Below are 26444 nucleotides of genomic sequence, written 5' to 3'. Positions count from 1 at the left end.
AAAGGACGGAGGTAGGGAAACTGCAAAACACACACAGGGTTTTTGGTGGGGAGACATACCTCTTACCGCTCTGGACGGCCTAATTGGTCAAATCCTCGAGAGTAGGGCCGATTTTTTTTTTTTTTTTAAATGTCTTCCAACATGTATTAAAGGTTCAGTGAATTGCCATTCAGTCATTGATTTTCCCCCCTCCCCCTCTTCCTCTCCCTTGGGAAACCTGGAAAACAAAATCTTCCCACGGAAACTCCTCAGGGGCGCCCCAAGATCCAAATCTTCTTTACTTGGGCTCGCCCGCGCCGCACCCTGCCCCGTCACCCACCACCCACCACCCACCACCCACTGCAACCCACCACCCACCACCCACTGCAAGTCCGCGGCGTCTCCAAGCACAAACCCAGCGCGGGCTTCTTGATCTACCGAGCGCGCGCGCGCGCGCGCTCTCCCGTTGGCCCCCTACCCTGCAGCAAGGGCAGCGTGACGTAATGCAACCTCAGCATGTCGGCAGCGATATAAAGAAGGACAAGGCGGCGCGCCTCCCAGACGCAGAGTAGCTTGTGATTGGCTCGGGCTGCGGAACCTCGGAAACCCGAATGTGAGGACCTTACAGATCCACAGCTGCCGACCCCCGCAGAAATCTGGAGCGCGGTCAGAATCCAACTGGCGGCGGCGGAGGCAGCAGTGGCAGCAGGTAAGGAGACTCCTGAAGAGAAAGTGGAGGGATTCGGGTCCGCTGCGCTGTGTCGCTTGTGTGAGAGGAGGAGAGGCTCCCACCCAGCCTGTAGTGTAGGGCGAAGGGAACAATGGAAGTGGCGTCTAGTCCCTAAGCTTTGCCTCCCCCTCGGTCTGGCAGTTTTTGTCCTCAGCCGCCGCTGGTGACTGGAGGAATTGAGGGAAGTGGAGGCTTTTCCCCCTCAGGCAGCCTCTCCTTCCTCCAGGCCAGAACCCCTAGGGGCAAGACCCGTCGTTGTGACCGTCGGTGGTTTAGGGTGACGGGAAAATGGCGGAAAACAAAACGGTGAATTGAAGAATGCGGCGTCCCCCTGGCATTTTCTCTCGGCGACACCCCCCAATATTCTTTTCATTTGCGCCCCCCTCCCACTTCTCCGTCCCCCACCCCGCCTGCTGCTTCTGGTAGGCTTGGAATGCGTGAGGGTTGGTGGCGTTTGCAAGGAGGTGGCGCCGAATCGAGCATTTTAGGGGGGTAGGGAGCAGTCAGAGCCTGGGGGGCGGGTGTGTGCGGCAGTTGTCGCCTCCACTAAAACACCACCATTTTGGTTCCCAGCGTCTCCCATGTAGCGGGGCAGAGAGAGCGGGAGGAGGATGAGGGGTTGGGCAGCACGGCGTGGGTAGCAGCGGTGGCGACCGCTGCACCAAGTGAGAGGAGGGAGGAGGGGAAAGGGTATTCTTGTCTCTTCGCTTTCTGCCTTTCCACGGAGAAGGTTCTCTTGTTAGGTTTAAGATCCAGTCATATGGGTAATATATAAGAGGGCACGTGTGTGCGTTCTGCTCGAAATGATCGAAACTTGGCATGGTCGTGGAAAAGGGAGACTTATGCGGGAAGCGGGTTGCGTCCAAAGCTGCAATACTGCTACTTGCCAGAGCTCCTTTGTCTCCTATTTCTGCAAATACTACTTTCGCATTCTCTTGCTCTGCTGCCTTAAGATTTCTCTTCAACCTCTCACCCTGTTTACATCATCAAGATCAAGAAGCTAGGTCCTGAATGAGCTGTTCGGAGGAGACGGACGAGAGTAAAATGTTTTTTGTTGTTATTTGTTTTGTGATTTCTGCTCCCCGTACATTGAAAGATGTTTACTTGCAGCGTACTTAGTGGTTACCGCCATTCAATAAGGATGTGAGATATACTCTTGAGAATACTGAGGAGCCCAGCTATCTATTGGCTATTGAATACTTAACACACTGCTGTTCTCATACCTCATTTATTATTGATCTTATTTAAACTTCCTATATGGGAAAAGGTGCTCCAATTTATTTATTGGGTATTCATACAGTGTGATACTTCCTATAGTAGTTGCACTATGTGTTAAGATTTTTACACCTAATTGAGTGCTAGTGCAGATTTTTCTCTATCGATTTGGCAAGGATAAAGCTTGCCCTTGGTTGGTTCTCTTTCACTTTCCAAAATAAGGTGTTGCTAGTGATTTTTAAATGTGCTTTAGAGAACATTTGGTTTAATGAAGTGGTCGAATTCTAAGTGTAATAGTGTTGCTTATATTGTAGTAGGTAGTTGTTTCTTTTGGAATCCCTTCGGATGCTTTTTAGATGAGCAGATTTGAGCATTTGAGCCCTTCTCAATCTCACCCTGCACGTCAAAGTGTAAAGAAAATTCTTAAGTTGTGTAAGAGATTTGGTTTAAAATGTTTTAAAATGTTTAATTTTGAATGTATTTTTACAATAGGTAAAGAGAACGTTTTTCCAAAGAAAATAACATAGGTCAGAAGGAAAAATAACGAAAACAAATTGCTGCAGATTTTACTTTACAATATGTAAGAAAATCTACAATTTCTTCAAGACAGTCATATTAAGGTGATTAACAAACTAATGTTTTATCTTATTTAATAATTAAACAGAATTAAGTGTTTAAAACATTTCAAGGCATTTGTAATTGTTCTATTAGTTATGTGATAAGGAAAGCAATTATTCTAATTAAAGTTGAAATATTACACTGTTTTAAATGTTAAAAATAAGTCCTTAATGGCATTTTGATTTATCTCTGTGAACATACGGGTAGTTTATCATGAACTCTCGTGGCCTCTGATGGCTTCATTTTGGAGGCAAGAAACAATGTGGTATTTGAAAAAAAAAAAGACAAAATACAGCCAAAAATTTCTAAAAATTTGTAATTTTGTTAATATATAATTTTGTTGAATCGTTTGATACACAGAAATGACACCTACTGCTGTAAGGATTTTTATATACAGGATTCAAATGTTATACTCTCCTGCCTCCTGTACACCTATAGAACTTTAAGGCAAGGAAAAAAAATCTTAGTGATCTTACTTAAGGATACATTAAGTTGCTTTACATGGCAGCTTTCTAAAAGTTTAATGATATAACCTCATCTTTTGTGCAATATAGCCCAATTTATTAAACACTCCTAAATAAAACTGAGACCGCTGTTTTATAAAATTGACAGATTTTTTTTGGTTGATATACTTAGAATTTTATGTTTGAAGGGGAAATACACATATGTAATTGTAAGAAATATGTGTAGTGACAGCATTCGACTTCAGGTTCCATACTGTCTGATGATCTTAAATATAGGATACATCACTTGAAATGAAATAGAATCCTTGCTTTCAAAACTAGCTTGAAGCTAGAGTGACTTTATTAATCATTAAAGAAAAAAAATCAGTTGTACAATTATAAGTAAACGATATTCTGAAAGGAACAATTTTGCTAAATGTTTGTATGTGATTGATCTTATCTCTACCATATTTAGGAAGCAGTCATGTTTCATGAGTCCTCAAAACTATGAGACAAGAGAATGTAGTAGAGTGAGGCCAGAAGTCCTTACTGGCTCAAAGAACTCCAGGGAAACTGGGATAGAACATTTTACATTATATGTAGAACCCCGGGAGCCAGAGGTGAAACACAAGTTTATCTGCAGAGCTCCGCTGCAGGGCTGAGCTGGGTCTGGAAGAAATGGATGAAAGCCACTGGATGAAATTCACTAATACTAGACACCTGAGTCCTCTAGTAATGTATAAATATCCCAACTATTGTCTGTTGTCATCTTGTTCTTCTTTTTCTTCTTTTATAATCTACATTTTACCTGGAACGTCAGTGCTACAGTTTTGTTCTTTTGCTTGCTTTTATCACTTCCCCTCTGGCTTGTCACCCTTACTGTGTCTTATTCTCCGTTATCTTTGATTTATGTCCTTTCACTTAGCCCTTCTTTTACTTATGCTTGTCACATTAAGTATCTAATCAAGGTTTTTATTTTCCTTTGTAATAAGATTTGCACACCTGGTTCTGAGGCATATTTTCCATTGCATTTTTTTTTTTCTCAGAACAACTCACTTTGGCCTAAATGTATTTAAACTATTTTTAAAACCATTTCTTTTACAGAGATTTGTGAATGAACTTTGCTAAATATGGATTCAGGTGGTGGAAGTCTTGGATTGCACACATCAGACTGTAGAATGGCCCATACCATGATTATGCAGGATTTTGGTAAAGCATTTTCTTTGTTGTATTTTTTTCTTTCTTTTTTAAAATCATAGCATACTATATATCAAAACTATATTGAAGAAGGGGAGAATTTATGAAAAGTTGTTTTTTTTGCTAGGAAAATTCATTTGTAGGGCTCATTTTCTTAAAGTAGCTATGTGCCAGTAGTCTACTTAAAATCATTCTTAAAATTTTGTGGGAAGGTTGAAGTAAGGAAACTTTGGAATATAGTGGTGATGTGGCATTGAAAATGAAAAAACTCAGCTTAGATAAATAACCAAATCAGTTCTTGAATGTAGGAAATATTAAATTGGCTTTCTAAAATTCATTTTAAATTGTATTGTTGATAAAACTGGAAAAGGAACTACTTCAGTCATTACAAAGAAGTTAGATTAATTATATTCTGATGCAATATCTTCAGAAAGTTGTTTCTAATAACATTATATTTTTCTTTTTTTACAAAAAAAAAGATTCCCTCCTTTTATGGCCAGGTTTTTCAGTAGCCTCTTAACAGTAGTTATTTTGATGAAATGTTATGACTCTTATCACAGTCAACAAAGAAACTGAATTTGGGCAGGGTCAGTCTGAATTATAGAAGAGATTGAGGTATCTGAAGTATAAGAGGCAGGGATAGGGTGGTAAGAATTGAAGAAAAGTGGAGTGAGAGTAGAAAAGACAAATAGTAAATTGGGATAAAAAGTAAACAAAACAAAATATTAAGGAATTATCAAAGATGGTATTGGGGTGGGGGATTACAACTAGTAATACTTTTCTCAATTAAGAAAATGCTATCACTGTTTTCACATTAATGTGAATATGTTATTTTGTTCCTTGTAAAGCCTGCAGTATTGAGAATCAGAAGAACTGGATTCTAGTCTTGGCAGTCCTACTAACTATCTGTGTAAACTTGGGCAAAGTACTTAATTCACTTTTGTGAAGGGATTGGCCTAGATAACATTTAAGGTCCTCTCCAGTTCTATGATTTCCTGACACTTCTGTCTGGTGAATAAAGATATGGTGCATAGATCAAGACTGAATGTGGTGAAGATCGAGATGACTATGTAGTGAATTGATGAAATAGAAAGCAATCATTGATTCATTCTGCTAAATGAGTCAGAAGTCAATTGTGTTGATTATGGATGACTTAGAAGTGATTCTGGGTGAAAAAAGTACAGGAATAAATTCTAGAAGTAGGACAAAGAACTGAAGAGTAAAGATTTCACAAAGAATTTTGTGAATGCTAGAAATAGTTTTTAAAATACTGGAACTCTTGAACTTCAGTATAGTAAATAAGTTTTGGTTGAAATGTCACCTTTAATTTTTTGCCTTTTAAAAATATCTTAGAGGGTGCCTGGGTGGCTCAGTTGCTTAAGTGTTTGCCTTCGGCTCAGGTCATGATCCCGGGCTCATGGGATTGAGCCCTGCATCAGATTCCCTGCTTAGCAGGGAGCCTGCTTCTCCCTCTCCCTCTGCCCCTCCCCCTGCTTGTGCTCTCTCTCAAATAAATAAATAAAATCTTTAAAATAAAATTTAAAAAATAAAAATACCTTAGAAATGGAAGAAATACAACATTTTCTCCATATGATACAAAATTTAACCTACCCTGTAGCATTTGGTGAAGTGCCAGATCCCCTTCAGTCCTGAAGAAGTTGCCTGTTAGCAAGTAAAGCCTGATTCCTTTCTAAGATTGAAAAAAATGTCCATTTAGTGCTGGTGAATATTTACTTGGTCTTCCTCCTACCTTCCTTTTCATTGTTCCTCCTTAGTGTCTTAAGGTTTAATCAATCCCTTATTACATTTAATACTTCACTTCCTTTTAGTTGCTAGGGAAGAAGAATATGCATATTGAAATACATTATATACATTCTTTTTTTCTTATTTTTTTATTGAGATAATAATTCATATATCGTACAATTCACCCATTTTAAAGAATATAATTCAGTGGTTTTAGTATACTCACAGAGTTGTGCAAATATCACTGCGACCTAATTTTAGAACATTTCGTCATTGGAAAAATAAAACCTAATACTCATTAGCAGTCACCCCCAACCCTGCTCCAGACCTAGGCAACCACTAACATTTCTGTCTATGGATTTACCTATTCCAGATATTTCATATAGGTAAAACCATACCATATGTGGCCTTTTGTGTCTGGTTTCTTTCACTTAGCATAGTTTTCAAGTTTCATCAATATTGTAGCCTCTATCAGTTTCTCTTTAAATTTCTGCCAACATCAAAACTTAGATTTGCAATCCCATAAATAATGATATTTGTGAAACAGTTTGGCATACACAGGTAGAGCTAGCCAAGTAAGTATACTATGCATCACAGGATCTCTAAATTCTATAATGTTTTCGGTGGGCATAGGATGGCTACTATATTAAAAATTTGAAATATTAATTTAATTCAGAAACTCATTAGACCAGTTTCTTTTGAAGGATACTTGAGATTTAGAAACATTTTTTAAAGATTTTATTTATTTGGGTGCCTGGGTGGCTCAGTTGGTTGAGCGACTGCCTTCGGCTCAGGTTATGATCCTGGAGTCCCGGGATCGAGTCCCACATTGGGCTCCCTGATCAGCAGGGAGTCTGCTTCTCCCTCTGACCCTCCCTCCTCTCATGTGCTCTCTCTCTCTCTCTCTCTCATTCTCTCTCTCAAATAAATAAATAAAATCTTAAAAAAAAAAAGATTTTATTTATTTGAGAGAGAGAGAGCGAGCGAGCATGAGCGGGGGAGGGGCAGAGGGAGAGGGAGAAGCAGGCTCCCTGCTTAGCAGGGAGCCCATGGCAGGCTGGATCCCAGGACTCTGGGATCATGACCTGAGCCGAAGGCAGATGCTTAACCGACTGAGCTACCCAAACGCCCCTGAGATTTAAAAATTTACAACATGATTTATGTAATAACTTTGCTTTTGTCTCAGTATAATGGTTGTCCTTGGAATCTGTGCCACTGAATTTAATAGTTAAGATTTTATTTATGCAAAAAGTCTATGTTGCTTTGTGACTTAAATAGCAGAACAGCCTTAGATAGTGGCCCAAGATAGAACCAACAAATACCAAATTTTATCCTATACCTCCAGTGAAATTCCAGGTATTTACATTTAAATGAAATAGCTTTAGTAAAATGGGAAATGCTTGAAATGATGACTTATTTCTTACTGTTATTTGGTTATATAATTGCTTTCACACTTTTTAAATGATGATTTCTTACCATTTATAATTTGTTACCTAGTGAGATAAATTGTTAATGCCATTTAATGCTGTTTATTAAATGCTTTAAAATTTAATTGAGTGACTATGTGATATATCTTTTTACTCTTTTTTTTTAAAGAGAGATTGAGAACGCGTGTACAAGTAGGAGTGGGGAAAGGGAGGAGAGAGAGAATCTTAAGCAGGTTCCACGCCCAGTGTGGGGCACAACGTGGGGCTCAGTCTCACAACCCTGAGATCATGACCTGAGCCAAAATCAAGAGTCGGACACTTAACTGACTGAGCCACCCAGGCGCCCCAGATTTTTTTACTCCTTCTCTCTCAAACTATTCCTTTAATAGTGACTCACTAGGTTAACCCTATAAATTTCTTTAAAAAAAAATAGTCTCTATGGTAAGTAAATTCTATTCTCCTCCTTTCAACACGTAGAAATAAGCCAGTCTAGAGTTAATAAGTTCAGCCCTCAGCTTGAACCTTGGGCAAGCTTATTTAACTTCTTTAAACCATAGTTCCTTCATATTTTTTATAGTTCCTTCATATTTAAAAAGGAGATAACACATTATACAGCTGTTCTGAGGCTTAAATGAGATAATATATGTAAAAATATTAGTAGGTTGCTCGGTTCATAGTCATTGCTAAATAAATATAGCTAGTGTGTAGTTAAATAAGTAACTTTGTTTAGAAATTCAATGGGATCTAGCAGATGAGTTGATAACAGGAAAAAGCAAAATTTAATAGGAGACATCTTGGATCTTGGTCTGAGTAATCTGCCAGCATGCTGTGGGGAACTTGTCAATTCCTTGTCTAGGATCCTTGATATTATTATGTAGTTCAGTGTAAACAAGCATATTTGGATTTATTTTAGCTTAGATCTGATTTATTTTGACCTGTAAGTTCCTACTAGAGTAGACGCTAGAATCCTCCCAGCCAGGTTAATCTGAACCTAGGCCAGCACTAAGCGTTATTCTATCCTTCCATCATTCCTAAATGTCTATTCTTTGGAACCACACTAACCTCCAGAATTTTCCATATTTTAAGTTTGACTTGTGGAAGGATTTTATAAAATACTAATTTTATTGTTTATATACATAGAATTCCAATACTGTGAATTTTATAGGTTTGACATTTTAATTTTTCCTTGCTAAAAACCACATTTCTAATCTGGCTGAATGATAAACTTGAACCTTCACCAACTACCCATTTCCAAAATGGCCAGTGGAGAAACAAGTGAATAGGAAGTACTTGTTTTATACATACTCCCTTTGTCTACCAGATTTCCAAGATTGAGTCTATGTCCTTTGGTGGTTTAGGCAAGAGTTTGAGAATACTGAAAACAATACAGAGGGGTTGAAAGGAAGATAATTCTGAAAGGTAGCTTTCCCTTCTCATCTTATCTTTTGATGGGTAAGAGTATTAATAATGTCCACTGGTCTCCATCCTAACTTGTTAACTAACTTCCATAATGAATTGGTTAATAATAACCAATGGCAAATGGCACTCTTTCAGATATGACTTTATAGAAAATGATCATTATGTGGAGAAGGCTTTGTAGTAGATTATTTAATGTAGATAATTTTGTTACAACCTGGTCCATAAACTCTATTAACTTGTTTCCTGTACACTTCGGTGAGGCAAAATTTAAGAGTTCCTCATGAAGGGATTTTACACTTTCACATTTATAAAGGGGGTAGGAGTTGGTGTTTACCATGCTACTCAAGAAAAACATTGTTTAAAGTTTTGTTCCTGCAGATTTACTAGCTTAGAATTTAGTGCAATTTAGAGTCCCTGTATATGAATTTTATCAAACCAAATCTTTGTCTAGAATGAGTTGGGATTTTCCCCCCAAAATCACGTGTTAAAAGATGCCTTCCACTTTTGAATATAGTAATTCTTATAAAGATGTTTAGGGACTTTTATGTTTATAATGCATATTTTATAATATATCCAGCTTGTCATATTTTACTAACTCAGTTAAACATATTAGTACCCATTTATGTTTGTCCTTTTTATTTTAATTTTAATTTTTTGAAATACAAGACTCACAGGAAGTAGAAAAAATAGTACATAGGGTCCCATGTAGCCTGTACTCCTCTTCTTCTAATGGTGACATCTTATATAACTATAGTACAATATCAAAACTAGGAAGTTAACATTGGTGCATTACTGTTAACTAGACTAAAGACCTCTTTAAGTTGTCACCATTGTTTTTACATGTATTTGTGTGAGTGTATATAGTTCTGTGCAGTTTTATCCTGTATATAGATTTTTGTAGACACCACCACAATAAAGATCTAGAACTATTCCATTACCAGATATATGCTATGCTAACATATTTACACACACCCCCACCCTTGGCAACTGCTAACCTGTTTCCTATCTCTATAATTTTGAAAATGTTATATTGATTTCATTTATCCATTATGTGGTATCATAACCTTTAGTTATGGAGATTCTTAACTTAATTTTCTGGAGATTCATTCAGGTATTGAATGTGTCGATAGTCTGTCCTCTTTTTATTGCTGAGTAGTATTCCATGGTAAAGATGGGCCAGAGTTGGTTTTACCAACCATTCATCTGTTGGAAGTACATTTGGGTTATTTTCAATTTTTTGCTACTGTGTGTAATAGCTACTATGACCTGTTACGAATTTTCATCTACAGTTTATTGTGTAAACACATGTTTTAATATCTCTGGGAAAAATGCCCTAGAGTGTTATTGCTGGGTTGTATGGTATATACATGTTTAGTTTTGTAAGAAACTGCCATACATTTTCCAGAGTGGCTGCTACTATTTTACATTTCTGCCAGCAATGTATGACAGATAGTTTCTTTGTATCCTCACCAACCTGTGGTGGTATTGTTTTTTTTTTTTATTTTAGCTATTCTAATATAGTGATATCTCACTGTGGCTTTTATGTTTTACTTGAAAATAAAGTGCATTATTTTTAAGGTCTTAATTTAGATTTTACTAACATTGTTTTCACCCACCTCCACCCCAGTGCCTGGTTGGTGCTGTTTTGTTTGTTTGTTTTTCACTTTTATGTAAGCTCTATGCCCATCGTGGGGCTTGAACGCACAACCCCAGGATCAAGAGTCATGTGCTTTACCGACTGAGCCAGCCAGGTGCCCCTGGTGATGGTTTTTATTGCAGTTAATTTGTCAGTGGTTTTTAAAAAATGATAGTTTGGCCAGAACTATTTCATATTTTTAAAATGTTTTATGTTATCTGATACATTAAATATAGCACTTTTAATTAATAAAATAACTTTACTTTTTTTGGATAATTGTTTGTATTATAGTGGCTGGAATGGCTGGTACTGCACATATCGATGGAGACCATATTGTTGTTTCAGTTCCTGAGGCTGTATTAGTTTCTGATGTTGTCACAGATGATGGGATAACCCTTGATCATGGCCTTGCAGCTGAAGTTGTCCATGGGCCTGATATCATCACAGAGACTGATGTAGTAACAGAAGGTGTAATTGTTCCTGAAGCTGTACTTGAAGCTGATGTTGCTATTGAAGAAGATTTAGAGGAAGATGATAGTGATCATATCTTGACTTCTGAGCTAATTACAGAAACTGTTAGAGTACCTGAGCAGGTTTTTGTGGCTGATCTTGTTACTGGTCCTGATGGACACTTAGAACATGTGGTCCAAGATTGTGTTTCAGGAGTTGACTCTCCCACAATGGTATCAGAGGAGGTTCTTGTAACTAATTCAGATACAGAAACTGTGATTCAAGCAGCTGGTGGTGTTCCTGGTTCCTCAGTTACTATTAAAACCGAAGATGATGATGATGATGATGATGATGATGATGATGTCAAGAGCACTTCTGAAGACTACTTAATGATATCTTGTAAGTGAAACAAAAGACAAAATTACTTGGGAGATTGATTTATATATAACCTGAAAAGGTTTTCTGGGATGGGGTAATCTATCCATTCAATAAAAATCATGGGGATAATCTTTTTGAAAAATAATTTTTTTCAAAGCTGTGTTGTTGAGATGCTTTTGCGAACTTGCTCATATTTTTAATTTACTCAATGAAAATTCATACCCCAAATTAAGCAAAATAATGTAATTAATATCTTAGAGCAGAAAAGAAGGTTCAATAAGAATATTAACTGATAAAATTTTTAATGGTAAATATATATATTTCAAAGTGGGAAGTTTATTTTATGCAGCCACTGCTTTCTTTTTATTGTAGCAGGTACTGGAGTTGTCAGTTCAGTTTTCCTTAGGAATTTAAGCATAATATATTAAGAAATGTGTAATTAATTTTTTATTAGATATTTGAAAAGGAAATCTTAAACTCAGATTGTGTTCTGCAATTCTCCCTGTGTTTATTTTGTTTGTCTAAATATGCATGTGTATATTCCAAGCAAAAAATACTTTACTGTGTTTATTTCAGATTGCTTTATGATGTCTATAAGACATTCTATCTGAAGGAGGAAGATAGAAATATCTTGTTCTCATTTTAAGTGGTGGGTTTGCCTGAATAGCAACAATAATAAAAATCTCATGATGGGTTATTGAAGGAGCTTGAGGAAGAAGTGGGTCTATTTTTTATAAAATTTGAAGGGATCATGCTGGAAGTAATAAAGATTAGATAAAAACTTCACTTTTTCATGGTGGATTTTCATTCTTTTTAAAATAAAAAAGGATTAATTGGGAAGTACATCAATAGGTAGAGTTATGTGTATGTGTGTATAAAGTGATTGTGTGTTATATGTGTATCAGTGAATTTAAAACTAAAAACCAATTGGATTTATTTAATTTGTAAATATGATTCTGAAGTCTAGCATGTTAACTTTTTCCCTCTATAACCACTTTTGAAAGTGAATATTTACATTGTTTTTAAGGGAATGAGTTAAGCCACTAAAATACTGTCTTTTTAAATTGATGTCCATTACTAAAGCAATTCCATATTTACATCTTAACCTGACGTTAAAAAAAAAAACTATGGTTATGATCATATAAAATGGTGTGACAAAAGTTGGCAGCCTTTCTGTATCAAAATAATATTATGCCTTTAAAAAAGTACTTGTCAGATCAAACTCTTTGATAGTAGAGTAGTTTAAAATTTAGACATTATATGTTTTGTGAATTGTCAAACTTTAACATATCTTCTATGATTCGATTCTGCAAAAGATTTTTTTAAGAGTTTCTAGAATATTTTAATTTACAGTATTTATCTTTATATTGCCATATACGTCAAATGCAAAGGACTTCTCTCCTACTCTAATAAGAGTAAACTGAAGATTATAAAGCAAATTGTATTGCTCGAATAATGCTGGGACTGCTGTGGGATCATTGTAGGGGAAATTTAGACTGGGAATTAATTAACTCCTTAATCATTAGTAAAGAAACAATTTTTTTAAAAAAATCCATTTAAAACTTAAGCAGTTTTTTATTGTAGAAAATGGAATATACAAAAATTAAATATTTTTTTATGTCACCCATTTTCCCACCACCCAGATCCTTGACCATTTTTCTAATGGTTATTATACTCAAATTGCAATCAGTTACTCTTTACCATTTTCACTTATTTAATTCTCTTTTGATTTAGTTTTTCCCTTTTTTCCTTCATAATCTTCATTTCTTTTTCTTGGTTTCTCCTGGCCATTGAATCTTACAGGAGTTAAGAGAATAAATTGCCTTAAAGGCCTCAATGTTAATTTAAAAAGTCCTCTTTTCTGTTTCTTTTCCAAGATAGAGATTTTCAAAATATCTAAGAGATACAGTTGAGGACTTAAAACAGACCTTTGTCTTGTTCCTGAGTCCCTAAATATTCCTATAAGGAAATCTTATCAGTAGCTGAGTTTTAGAGGTAGGGAATTTGTCTTCTGTCATATTTGAGGTGCATTTGAGGTTTTTTCCCTTTTCAGGCCAAATGTCACAAATTCTTAGCAGATGGTTAGGTTTTCCCACTTGTGCTTAAGTAACTTGGAAATTAATATAGAGTAACTGTATCTTTCTAAAATTATCCTAGGTGTGCTCTTCTTTAAAAATACCTAACATCCATAAGACATTTATGGGTGATGATTTCCTTTATAAAAGCTGCACTGGAAGAGGGAAGTTCCATTAAATAATGAACCAATATAATGCATTCAAATTGTTTTTTACCTATAAAATTAGTTTATATTTCTTTTGGGAACATAATCTTGTATAAAGCAAAATGTCTTGGTAGGGTCATTATGGGAGATCTCATCAAACCTCACCAATTTCAAGGGTCAAAAAAGAAAAGTTAACACCTTTGTATTTTTTTAATATAATGGCTTTATTGAGATATGATTCACATGCCAGAAAATTCACCATTTAAGCCATGCAGTGGTTTTTAGTATATTCATAGCATTGTATAACCATCATCACAATCAATTTTAATTTTTTCTTCACTCCAAAAAGAAACCCCATGCCCTTTAGCAGTCACCCCCCCATCCACTCCCCCTCCCCTGGCAACCACTAATCCAGTTTCTGTCTCTATAGATTTGCCTATTCTCAACATTTCATATAAATGGAATCATGTAATTTGTGGCCCTTTGTGTCTGGCTTCTTTCACTTAGCCTAATGCCTTCAAGGATCATCCATATTGTAGCATGTGTCATGTGTCAGTACTTCATTCCTTTTCATTACTAATATTTCATTATAAGGATATACATTTTATTTATCCATTCATCAGCTGATGGACATTTGTGTTGTTTCTACTTTTTGGCTATTATGAATAATGCTGTGAAGATTCATGTACAAGATTTTGTGCAGACATATGTTTTTAGATCTCTTGGGTATACATCTGGGAGTAGAACACTTTTGTAATCTAAATGTTACTAACTTGTTTCAGTGCTGTGAAATATAAATCCTTTACATATTGCCTGACCCCATCTCTGTGGTACATTAATATACTCTATATTGATAATAACATATCTACCATAAAATTTTGGTAGATGTAACATAAAAGGGGTACAATAAAAAGCCTACTCAGCTTTTAAAAGGAATATTGAATTTTTAATCAAATTGTGCTGTTGAGCTATATAAAAGAATATTGAACATTAGCAAACTTGCCAACAATGCATCTTACTGTTTTATGTTACATTTAGCACCAGTAGAATTCTGTGATGTGTATAATATTACCTGCTATTACTGTCTGGAATGTCATGTGGGTTAAGAAACAGCACTGTGGGACTTGGATATTGCAAGCCTTACAACAAGCAAAAAGGCTAAGTCTTAATATGGGGTATTTTGAGTATTATTTGCATTAAGAAGATCTTTGAGGATCCATTCCTAAAATCACTTGATTGCCTATTAAGTCTTTGTTAACTTTGTACTTTCTATTACAAAGAATATAGAATAAATCTTGGTTAAGTTGATGGTTTATCTTTTAAAACTGCACACTAGCATCCTTAATAACTTTATCATCTTTTATGAACTTAAAATACAGACCAAGTTTGGCTACTCAATATATTTCAGAATTGTTCATTCTGAAGAATTTAAGTAGAAAATAATGGATACATTAAACTGTGGACCTTAAGGCATGGTATAAATGGAATCGGAATAGCAACAGTTATTTCAGTACTTAAAGTAAAAGCTATGGTACAAAACTATTGAGAAGTGACCAAAAAATGTATATTTCATTTCATTATCTTAAATTTCATGAATTATAGTTTTAATTCAGTTTGTTGCAGAAGGAACTATGATCACTTTAAACCATTCAATTATAATAAAGCAGTATTTATCAAATGAGTGTATTTTCAGTATTTTATTAATTTACTGTAAGTTATTCCAACTTAAGAAATTAATATTTTGGACACTTTTTGAGGTTTTTGTATATCCTATGTCTTTATTTTCAAGAATGAGAAAGCATTTTCTGAAAGCTTAACTTGCCTCTTTTAATTTTTTCTGTAATGTCATTGTTTTAATTTAACATATTTTAAAAGAAGCTACTAAATCAATATCAGATACTTCATCATCTTTTATTCTTTTATTTTAATCTGTCCCATTGTCCAAAAGAATTTTGCCAAAAAACGTAGTAATAGAATTAGGAGCTATGATGGAATGGAAATATTTATTCTATTTATTTTGATCATTTAGGACCGTTCATAGACAGGTTATTTGAACTCTTAAATAGTATGGAATCATTTCTATTTTATCACAAAGTTAATGTAGCTTTGCATTGTAAAAAGAATTTCTGAAACTTACTGTCTTTCACCATTTTGAAAGGCCAAAAGAATATTTTTGAGTTTGTATGTAGCAGATTTGAAACTGAGGTAAGGGAAATCTAGACTTTGACCCATTCAGATCTTCTTGAAATTCATTTTTTAAGAGTACTGAATTAATAACTTTTTTATGTCACTTTGTTCTTTTTTAAGAGGTTCTGGAATTGTTTAGATATAGTCAGAGACTTTAGGATTTTATGTTTCATATATGATGCTATGATATACATAATAAGAAGGAGCAGATTTTCGATTTAGATTACATTTCAGGTTTTATAGGTACAAACATTGAAATAAAAAATGGAAGGCATATAATATTTGGGGGAATATATTTAATATTTATGGTCAAAGAACAAAGTTTATTAATATATATTTACTGCATAGTTTGTGCACAGTATTCATGTGAAAATAAATGTTATTCTTAAAGACTATAGAGCAGAGAATCAATTTTAATTATACTTAAAATGTAAATAATCTCAAATATTGTTGCTTTACCTTTCTATAAGATTTTGGAGTGTAGCATATGTTAGTAAATATAGAAGTACACGAAATTTCTGGTTTGAAGTTGTCATCCATTAACTCAACAGAAATTAAAAGTATTAAGATTTTATTTTTATAATTTCTGAACAGCCCTTTTTATAAAATAATTTAGCTGTTTTCTGTTTCCTATTTTTTAATTCTAAATTTCATATGCTAATTTGTTTTAGAAATACTGCTATTTCATTTGAGAATTGTTGTTTATTTGAGCTTATTTTATGAGTACTATGTATGTTCTGATTTTTTCTGTTAATTTTGGTGTTAGGATTTAACTTAAAATGTTGAATGTAATGGAAGATGATTTAATCATTTCTCACACTGTTTTAATTAAAGCCCTATGGTTATTAAGTATCTCATATATAAATTAAAATCTCCAAATAAGTTTTTATATAGTTATGATCATGTAATATATCTGATCTTGTATATTTTTTTCATGAATCATATCACTTTCAATAGTTGCATAATAAGTCATTAAGTGAATATAGCAGATAGGTGATTAACACATTCATGTTGCACTTATGCTTAACATCCACTAAATGTCAATAGTACTTTTTGATTAAAATAATTTTCTCTTTATATTTTACAGTGGATGATGTTGGGGAAAAATTAGAGCATATGGGGAGCACACCATTAAAAATTGGCAGTGATGGTTCCCAGGAAGATGTTAAAGAAGACGCATTTGGTTCAGAAGTAATAAAAGTGTATATATTTAAAGCTGAGGCTGAAGATGATGTTGAAATAGGTACAAATCTTAATTTATTGCTAAAATAGGAATTAAAACTAATTCTTATATTTTCTGGAAACTATTCTAAAATTGTCTTTAAAGTGCAGATTTTTTATAGGTTTCTTTGGGGATGGAATATTAAAAATATATAAATGAATAAAAAGCAGGAATGCAGAATATGTCGTTCTTGGATTCTTTCAATATAAGTAGAATATTACAGTTGGAACTATAAAAACAAATGAGTGGAGAGGATTTGATTTAGAGTAGGAAGTTATATTGAGTAAGCTCAGGTTAGAGGCAGGCTGCTTGAATTTTAATCCTAGTTCTGCCATTTAGCTGAGTGGCTATTGGTGAGTTATTTAACCTCCTTCTGTCTCAGTTTCCTCATCCATGAAATGGCCATAATGACAGTAACTACCTCGTAGGGCTATTGTGAGGATTAAATGGGCAAAATACATGTTAGAGACTTAAACAGTGCTTGGCATGTGTGTAATGTAAATGTTAACATTTGTTGTTATTTCTCAGTGGTTACTGAAAATTTAGAGTGTAATTTATAAGAAAATTCTCTTGACACTTAGAAATTTATATTGGAATATTTTGGGGAATATTTTTCTAAAGGAAAATATTTCTTTTAAAAAATTTTTTTAAAGATTTTATTTATTTATTTGAGAGAGAGACAGAGAGAGTAAGAGAGAGAGCATGAGTGGGGCGAGGGGCAGAGAGAGAAGTAGATTCCCCACTGAGCAGGGAGCCTGCTGTGGGGCTCGATCCCAAGACTTCAGGATCACGAGCTGAGCTGAAGGCAGATACTTAACCGACTGAGCCACCCAGGCACCCCAGGAAAATATTTGTTATATATCCTTCTTATTAATTTAGGGAATTATTCCATGATACTTCTCGATTTTGATATGTGATTTAATTTTTAAGGTGGAACAGAAATTGTCACAGAGAGTGAGTACACCAATGGACATTCTGTAGCTGGAGTGCTTGACCAGAGCCGAATGCAGCGGGAGAAGATGGTTTACATGGCAGTTAAAGATTCTTCTCAAGAAGAAGATGATATTAGTAAGATATCAGTACAGTGGCACTGTAGTGACTTGTCAGTAGCCATCCTGAATTCTTTTTTTAAAAAAATTAAGCAATCTGAGAGATATAAGCACTATATAGGAACAGAGTTCAATAAAATAAGTCTGACCTTTGCTGTAATTAATTTAAAAGAAAAGGGTCCTTTAGACCATTCACGCATACATGTATTGTTCAAATCAGCAAACATGAAATACTGTGTCTCAGATACTAGGGATATAGAGATAAACAACATATGGTTCCTGACTTCATTACAGCCCACAAATATATATGGAATTATTGGACATCTATTTTGTGTGTTATTGGATATGTTGCATATATATTATTTAATACAACTCTTCTCTGAGGTAGGTGGTATTATCTTTGTTTTATGGAAGGAAAAAAATGCTCAGGGATATTAAACAATTGCCCAAGATCATTTCAATATTAAGTGAGGAATGTAGGATTTCAACTCACATCTGTCTAACACTACTGCCAGTGTTCTTTCCACATGGCAGTGAACACTGTTGGCCTCTCTCTGGATTTAGCAGTGGAAGGGCTAACTGGTTGTTCTCCTTCTGTCACTGAAGGATTAGATAAGTAAGTATGCTTCCAAATAAGTTAAGCTGCCAGAATCTTTACTTATTATGCCTTTAATGGTCTCCAAGTAGTTGCTGCTTAGGATTTCTTGGGGCTGAGTACCATAGGGTGAAAATAACTTCTCAGATTTCCTTTCTTGCCATGCTGCCCATTTCCTTACAAAGACATGTTACTCTGTGTCTACTTTCTTCTCACCTCAGTGTAAGAATGCAGTCCTTCCCTAAGGCTTCTTCTGTCTTCCTGACACACTGAGATAAAAGCTTGTTTTGCCCTTGAAGGGCAAGAGCCTCCACTTCAGTGCATTACCTGGATGATACTCAGCTTTACCTATACTGTACTCTGATCTCCACTCCTCAGATTTCCTTCCCTAGAAGCCATGGGAAGCTGAATTCCAATCCCAAACATGAATAATACACCATAGTTGAAAATATAAAAACAAGTAAGTCTAGAGGATTTGATTGAAGAGGAAAATAATTTCTATTTGGCCTCTAAATTCTTTATTATTGTTTTTTACTCATTGGTCAGTAAAGGGGCACAATAGAAGGTGGGAGACTGAAGCTTAGGTTAGCTGATGCTAGAATTCCTTGGGGATGTGGAAAACTTAGACCAGTGTCTCTTTCTCATCAGTTGAAAGAAGGTAAACTTGGGAGAAGAGGGATACCTTTTTCCTACATTTTTTTCACATTTCTTCCATAGTGAATAGAAGATCCCAGTATGTGAATCAAGGGAAAAGCATAAATTCAAGCTAAGTTTTTACTTAACAGCCTAAATCTAAACGGGTTATATCACATAAAATACACTAAATGACCCTCTAGGTTTAAATTTTTTATACCAATACTATATTTTTAAAAAATGAGTCTCAAGGTGCTTTTTTTCTCAGTAGGGTCTCTGAAAATCCTGCCTCTTATAGGGTGTCCACATATTCATGAGCACCAGCTTACATATGTATTATGTGTATATATATGTGTGTGTATATATATATATTACATATGTATGTGATCTTAATTATTTTCATTTAATATTTTTTTTCAATTACTAGTATTTTTTACTACTTTCCTTTGCATGTATAGTACTGCATTTAAGTTACAGTATGTGGGGTAGCAAGGACCACTTTCTAGTATTGATTCTAGGGGAAATGCTTTCTGAGTTCCAAAGAACAAACAGGCAGAATTATGAACTGCAACCATTTTTACAAATTTGTTATGCCCAATGGACTGTAAAATCAGTCAGTATATTTCAAGCGCACATGTTTTATATAATCTAAAAGTCATTTTCATAGGATAGGTTCTAAGAGGAGAATAAAAGTTTTGATAAATGATTGTCTCCTAGTGGCACTAGTCTCCAAAGTGCCTAATGTCATTTTTAAATTAACCAAATTGAAATCTTGACAGTTGAAAGATTTAAATTGTTTGGAATTTTTACCCATTTATTAAATATTTGGGGTTATAAACAAGCAATTATTTCTAAAATTTAGGTTGCGCTGAAATAGCAGATGAAGTTTACATGGAAGTCATTGTAGGGGAAGAGGAAGGAACTTCTCTCCCTGAGACTCAGCTTGAGGACTCTGATGTTAATAAAACAATTGTCCCTGTTGTCTGGGCTGCGGCATATGGTAGGACACTGGCATTTTTTCACCTGATAAGTACATATCTATTTGATCAGCCTTTAGGTCATTAAATATGCTGTGCTAATGCCCCCATGAGTTGACTAATATTATAAGATGTTTTGCTGTGGACTGATTAATCTCTAGGTACTTACATGATTTTCCTACCATATATCTTATGTTATTTAAAATAAGCCTTGCTTAATGCATTGTTGTTTTTCAGTAGGATTTATTTAAAATCCTACCTGTATAAGTGAGTACCATAAAAAGTTTCATTTTTCTAAAATAGGAATATCCTTTGAAAATTGATCCTTCCCTTTTTTCAAAAACTTATTCCATGTATTAACAGCACAAATAAGATTTTGGGGGTTTGAAAAGAAACAGAAATCCAGATATGCTCTTCTACAAAGTATCTAATGAAGGTAAATTTATCAAGTTTTTTTTTTCTTTCTGTTTTACCTCATTCTTACTTAATTTACAAGATGGTCCAGGTATACTCTTTACTTTGAAAAATTTTGGTGTTCAAATGCATTATCTTATCTTGGTTTTTCCAAAGGTTCATTCATTCAACAGTTGTTTATTGAGCATCTTCAATTTTGAGTGTATTCTGCAGAAATATCTAATCAATTTTTACTTAAAATGTAAGATCGTTCTGGATGTTAACAGTTCCAAGGATGCTAACAGTAGCCCTTATTTTCAGTGCGTGAAATTATATCTAATCTATGGGAGTGGAAGAACTCAACAAAAAAAATTTTTAATCCAAGGAACAGTGGTCAAAGTAAGATTTTTGTAGATTAAGATGTGATCCACTAGTAATCATTATACTCAGCATATAAGTTTTTAATTAGTTTTTTTTTCTTTTCTTTTCTTTTTAGGAGATGAAAGAAGAGTTTCCCGGAGGTATGAAGATTGTCAAGCATCAGGTGAGAGAGCATTATATGTGAGATGTAAGTTAAATAGCCAGTTTTATATACTGCTTGGAAAATAAGCAGTTACTGGTTTGTGTATACAGACACATATGCTAGATTCTGACTTGCCTGTTCATATCTTATCTAGTTAGTTACATAGGAGTTTGCCTTTTTTGGGAATTGATTAATTTCTATACAGACATAATGTGTGTTATTTTGTGAGTGCACTTCATTTTAGATTTATCTCAAGATAAAAATGTTGGGCAACTTACAATATGAATCGTAAAAGGTTGCTATGGAGAAAATAATAAAATAGAAATTATTTTGACAAAAAAGTCAAAATTATCCATGATATCAACCACTTGTTAATATCTTCCTTGGGGCAGAACTGTTTTCTTAATTTCTGTGGCAACCAGTAGATGTATATAACTGTTAAATAAAACCCATGTGTCAGCTTCATTTTTCTTTTTAGTTATAATACATACTCCATACAGTGTTATTCCATGGTTGATAGTTCTTTTTATTTTCTTAAGCAAAGAGACTTTTTCTCATGATAAAATGTCTGACTCTTCTGTTTCTACCTTTAGGAGATACTTGACTCTAAATTTAAATGTAGATGTCAGAGGAATTGATGAGAGGCAATACATCACAGCATATAAGCTAAATGGCTTTGCAGGTCTACATTTTTTTTAGATATTTATTTATTATTTATTTATTTATTTATTTATTTGAAAGAGAGAGCAGGGGGAGGAACAGAGGGAGAGGGACAAGCAGACTGTGCTGAGTACGAAGCCTAATGCGGGGCTTGGCGTGGGGCTCAGCAGGGGGGGCTCTATCTCACAACCCTGAGATCCTGACCTGAGCTGAAGTCAAGAGTCAGATGCTTAAAGGACTGAGCCACCCAGTGCCCCATAGGTCTACATTTTTAAACTAAATTGCATGACAAAACAGATTTGTGAGAACTGAGATTTTATTAAGTACTTTATTCTGTTTACACTGATGCCACTGAAAGTGTGGTAAATTGCCCACCACGTCTATTTTAGTCTTTAAAATCAGTCTTAATACTTTTTATATTAATTAAATTATTCTAAAGCATATATATAAGAGATATATTGTTTGTTATATATTACACATTGTCACCATGACCATATTGGTTCACTGACACATGTATATTTCTTTGCTAATAAGTCTCTTTAACTTCATCAGCCTTCATTGGTGAGAAATTGATCTGATGCCAATATTTTGTTTGGGCCATAAAAGTCTCTCATGTTACGTTCACCTTATTAGTTTATTGCTTTAGGATGAATAAATTGAGATATTTTAAAATTAATTTCACATGATACCCTATTTAAAGTGTTTACAGTTACGTGTGTGTGTGTGTGTGTGTATAAGGGTATAAAAGAGAGAATATGGCTATACTTAGTGAAATTTAGCACCACAATGGCAACTTAATATCATGTCATATCTAGTAATTCATCTAACCAAAACCAAAAAATATAAATATTATGTAATTTAATAGCGTATCAATTTTTTTTCCAGGAAATACCTTGGACTCAACATTAGAAAGCAGAAGTAGTACAGCGGCACAGTACCTTCAAATTTGTGATAGCATTAATACAAATAAAGTACTTAAACAAAAAGCCAAGAAGAGGAGAAGGGGGGAAACCAGGCAGTGGCAAACAGGTAAAATACTAATACTTTGTTCATGAATATTACCATGATTTGAAATGTGGAAGTCATTTTTTTTTGTAAGCAAAGGAAATAGTCAGTTGTTACAGTGCAGTCCCACTTCCATATACCTGTGTTTGATTTAAATAGTTGGATTTTTTAAAAAGTATTTGACTGGTACTTAATAAAACTATGCTTGTTTGCTCTTTACCCAAATGATGTTTTCAAAGAGAATTTTCAGGTTGGTTTCACAATGAAGGATGCCTGTTTCTAGTTTACAAAATGTATATAAAATTTTGGCAGGTGAGTAGTCTATAGTACAGAGATGCTTATTACTTTTTAGTGAGCTATTTTCTCATAAGTTGCTTTTAATGTGCATTTTATCCTACAGGATTTTATTCTACTAGTATAGTTCTCACATGTGAATACCAGCTAATTTTGGCACCTTTGTTGTAAAACCCTTTAAAACATCTGGCCAAATGTCACAACTTCCTTTTTTTTTTTATCTAGCTGTTATAATAGGCCCTGATGGACAGCCCCTGACAGTATACCCTTGCCATATTTGCACAAAAAAGTTTAAATCCAGGGGATTCTTGAAAAGACACATGAAGAATCATCCTGATCATTTGATGAGAAAAAAATACCAGTGTACAGATTGTGACTTTACAACTAACAAGAAAGTGAGTTTCCATAACCACTTGGAAAGCCATAAGCTTATAAACAAAGTTGACAAAACCCATGAATTTACAGAATACACACGAAGATACAGAGAGGCTAGTCCACTGAGTTCAAATAAACTTATATTAAGAGACAAGGAGCCGAAAATGCACAAGTGCAAATACTGTGACTATGAAACTGCAGAACAAGGACTGTTAAACAGACATTTACTGGCTGTTCACAGCAAGAATTTTCCTCATGTTTGTGTTGAGTGTGGGAAGGGCTTTCGACATCCTTCTGAACTCAAGAAACATATGAGAACCCATACTGGTGAGAAGCCATATCAGTGTCAGTATTGTGTCTTCAGGTGTGCAGATCAGTCAAATCTGAAAACTCACATTAAGTCTAAGCATGGTAACAATTTACCATATAAATGTGAGCATTGTCCTCAAGCATTTGGTGATGAGAGGGAGCTTCAACGCCATCTGGATTTGTTTCAAGGACATAAGACACACCAGTGTCCTCATTGTGACCATAAGAGCACCAACTCAAGTGACCTTAAGCGGCACATCATATCTGTCCATACTAAGGATTTTCCTCACAAATGTGAGGTCTGTGAAAAAGGTTTCCATCGTCCTTCTGAGCTCAAAAAGCATAGTGATATCCATAAGGGTAGAAAGATTCATCAGTGTAGGCACTGTGACTTTAAAACATCAGATCCATTTATTCTTAGTGGTCATATCCTTTCAGTTCATACTAAGGATCAGTCACTGAAGTGTAAAAGGTGCAAGAGAGGGTTCAGACAACAAAATGAGCTCAAAAAACATATGAAGACCCACACTGGAAGGAAGATTTACCAATGCGAGTATTGTGAATACAGCACTACAGATGCATCTGGCTTTAAACGACATGTGATATCAATACATACAAAAGACTACCCACACAGGTGTGAATTTTGCAAGAAGGGATTCCGAAGACCATCAGAAAAAAATCAGCATATTATGAGGCACCACAAGGAGGCTCTTATGTAATAAGATCAACATAAAGTAAGAAGCTATTTTGAAAATATGATATGCTACATGGGAGGAAAATTTCATGAACTGTTTCATCTAGTTCCAAAGCTTGATAGTAAATCATAACTTTACATTCTTTGTATTAGAGATCTTGAAATATTTGAATTGACAAAGGATCTCATAGCCCTTTGAAAATTACTTAAAGAATTTAAGAAGCACCATAGGATGGTTGCAGAAAAACTCTTAAGTGTCTATTTAATAGTATTATATGTATAATTAAACTACAGAAGGGTAAAGCAAAGACAATGACTTTATTTGGCTGATCATACTGGAGATAAATGTTTCTGAAAAGCTCATATTTAATTGAATTTAGCAATGCTTTGCTGTGGCAAGCAAGTCTCACTTTTATGTGATTTTCGAAATGAGGTGGGGCAATAAAATGCAGTCATCCATCAGTCACTTAGTCATTGAGCCTTTTTCATGGTACCTGAAAATTGGAATTCCAGAAATGGCAAAAGTTTTGTGTATTCGTTAAAAGAAATTTCACTGGAAAACAGCTTATATTAATTCAACACTTTCAAAAAGAATTTCAGAGCTGCTAAGATTTTATCACAGGATAGGATGTTTAAAATACAGCATTCTTTGCTGAAGTCTAAAGTGAAGTCTAAGATTAAAGTTCCCTTTTTTCTGATGTTCAAGATGATTTTTCAGTATGGCATATATGACAAAAGTATATTTAAGTCAAATGTGGCTTTCTAAAACAGATGCAGCAGTAATGTTGCAAATAAAGTTAGCACTATATTTCTTAATGATCTAAAGATTAAATTGAGAGAACGCAGTTTTCTTAAAAAAGTTTAGAAGTTTCTTTTTAGGGCAGTCTCAGCAAGTAGGATTATTTTAATCTTACTTGCTCTAATGTTTAAAGGTGCAATTTTATGCCATTATTGAAAATTTTGATTTTTAAAATCTATATACCATATTATTAACATGCATTTTCAACGTGAGGCAGCATATATGCAGTATTTAACAAAACACTGTGTTGCCAAGAGTTTGGAGGTGGATATTCAGTTTACAGTGTATAAATTTAAAATATGCATCCTTTTAACAACGCTTTGTGTTAGCATGCTGCAAATCAAAATGGCGCTTAATATAAAAAGCTGATTTAGGGAAATTTAATGAAAATCCTGTTCATAAATGTAATGCATATGATGTGTACTTTTAAGTTATAGTTGTTTCATGTTTACACTCAGCTGTTCAACATAATTAAAATGTAATTTTACTTTATGCTATATTGTGGCTTTGTGTTTGAAATAATGTTCACCTTTCTGTTTTTGCACCAGATAAGAATCTGTTCCTTGAGAATAAATTTTTTATCTTTCTTAACTTCAGAATATTAAATTTGGAAAATTTAAAATAGTGTGTTATGTGGCTGTAAATGATGTACACGCTGTAAAATAAGATTGTCATTGTTATGTGGGATTATTATTTCTAAATGTTACTCATTGAAATGAGCATACAATAAAAAGCATTTATTGCATTTCAAGGTTTTATGAATTTATTTTAAGTTTGTTGTAATGTTCACTCTTTATTAAAAGACTTTTTACTTAAAATTGCTCTTAGGTAATTTGGTCCACAATTTAATGTCTTGTAGATTTTCTGCATTAATAACATGAGCTAGGAACTTAAAACAATTATGATGACTATGGCATGATTATTCCTCAAAAATGTATATTTCTGATAAAACCATGATGAAATACTATAAAGGTGCTCATCTTAAGACTTGGGATTTAGTATTATAGAGAAAACTAAAAATTCCTTTCCTGCTTAAGTAACCTAATCCTGAGAAAAGAATCTACATATATTCCAAATAGACCAATATACATCCAAAAGGAAAAACATTAAATCAAATATTTGGGAAAGATTTCTGCAAATGAGTGTGAAATAAACTGCTATATTCAAATCAGTCAACATTCAATAGAATTCATGAACCTAGATATATAGCCCTATTGCTTAAAACTGTCAATTGGGTTAATTATTCCTAAATGATCACTAACAGAAAAAAAAG

At 34.3% G+C, this 26444-nt stretch overlaps 1 protein-coding gene across 9 annotated transcripts; it reads left to right on the top strand.

Annotated features, from left to right (window-relative positions):
• Positions 1–517: 517 nt before the first annotated feature.
• On the top strand, positions 518–25916 carry ZNF711 (zinc finger protein 711). 9 transcript variants are annotated; one of them, XM_081808576.1, is made up of 12 exons: positions 518–688; positions 2417–2544; positions 3461–3717; positions 4090–4194; positions 10699–11256; positions 16731–16886; positions 17796–17933; positions 20005–20142; positions 20834–20911; positions 21009–21056; positions 22581–22724; positions 23220–25916. In XM_081808576.1, exons 4-12 carry the CDS (start codon positions 4116–4118, stop codon positions 24395–24397), a joined length of 2517 nt encoding a protein of 838 aa, XP_081664702.1. In that variant the 5' UTR covers positions 518–688; positions 2417–2544; positions 3461–3717; positions 4090–4115; the 3' UTR covers positions 24398–25916. The 9 variants fall into 9 exon arrangements, with proteins under 9 accessions (XP_081664702.1, XP_030891431.1, XP_081664703.1 ...); XM_031035571.2 differs by having other exon boundaries at positions 3461–3722; XM_081808578.1 differs by lacking the exon at positions 518–688 and adding an exon at positions 1439–1748.
• The last annotated feature ends 528 nt before the right edge of the window (positions 25917–26444 follow it).

Source organism: Leptonychotes weddellii, chromosome X, assembly GCF_054177405.1.
Source record: "Leptonychotes weddellii isolate Sample4059 chromosome X, ASM5417740v2, whole genome shotgun sequence".
NCBI classification, from domain to species: Eukaryota; Metazoa; Chordata; class Mammalia; order Carnivora; family Phocidae; genus Leptonychotes; species Leptonychotes weddellii.
The sequence above is the reverse complement of the archived record's forward strand: the minus strand, read 5'-3'. Positions and strand labels throughout refer to the sequence as shown.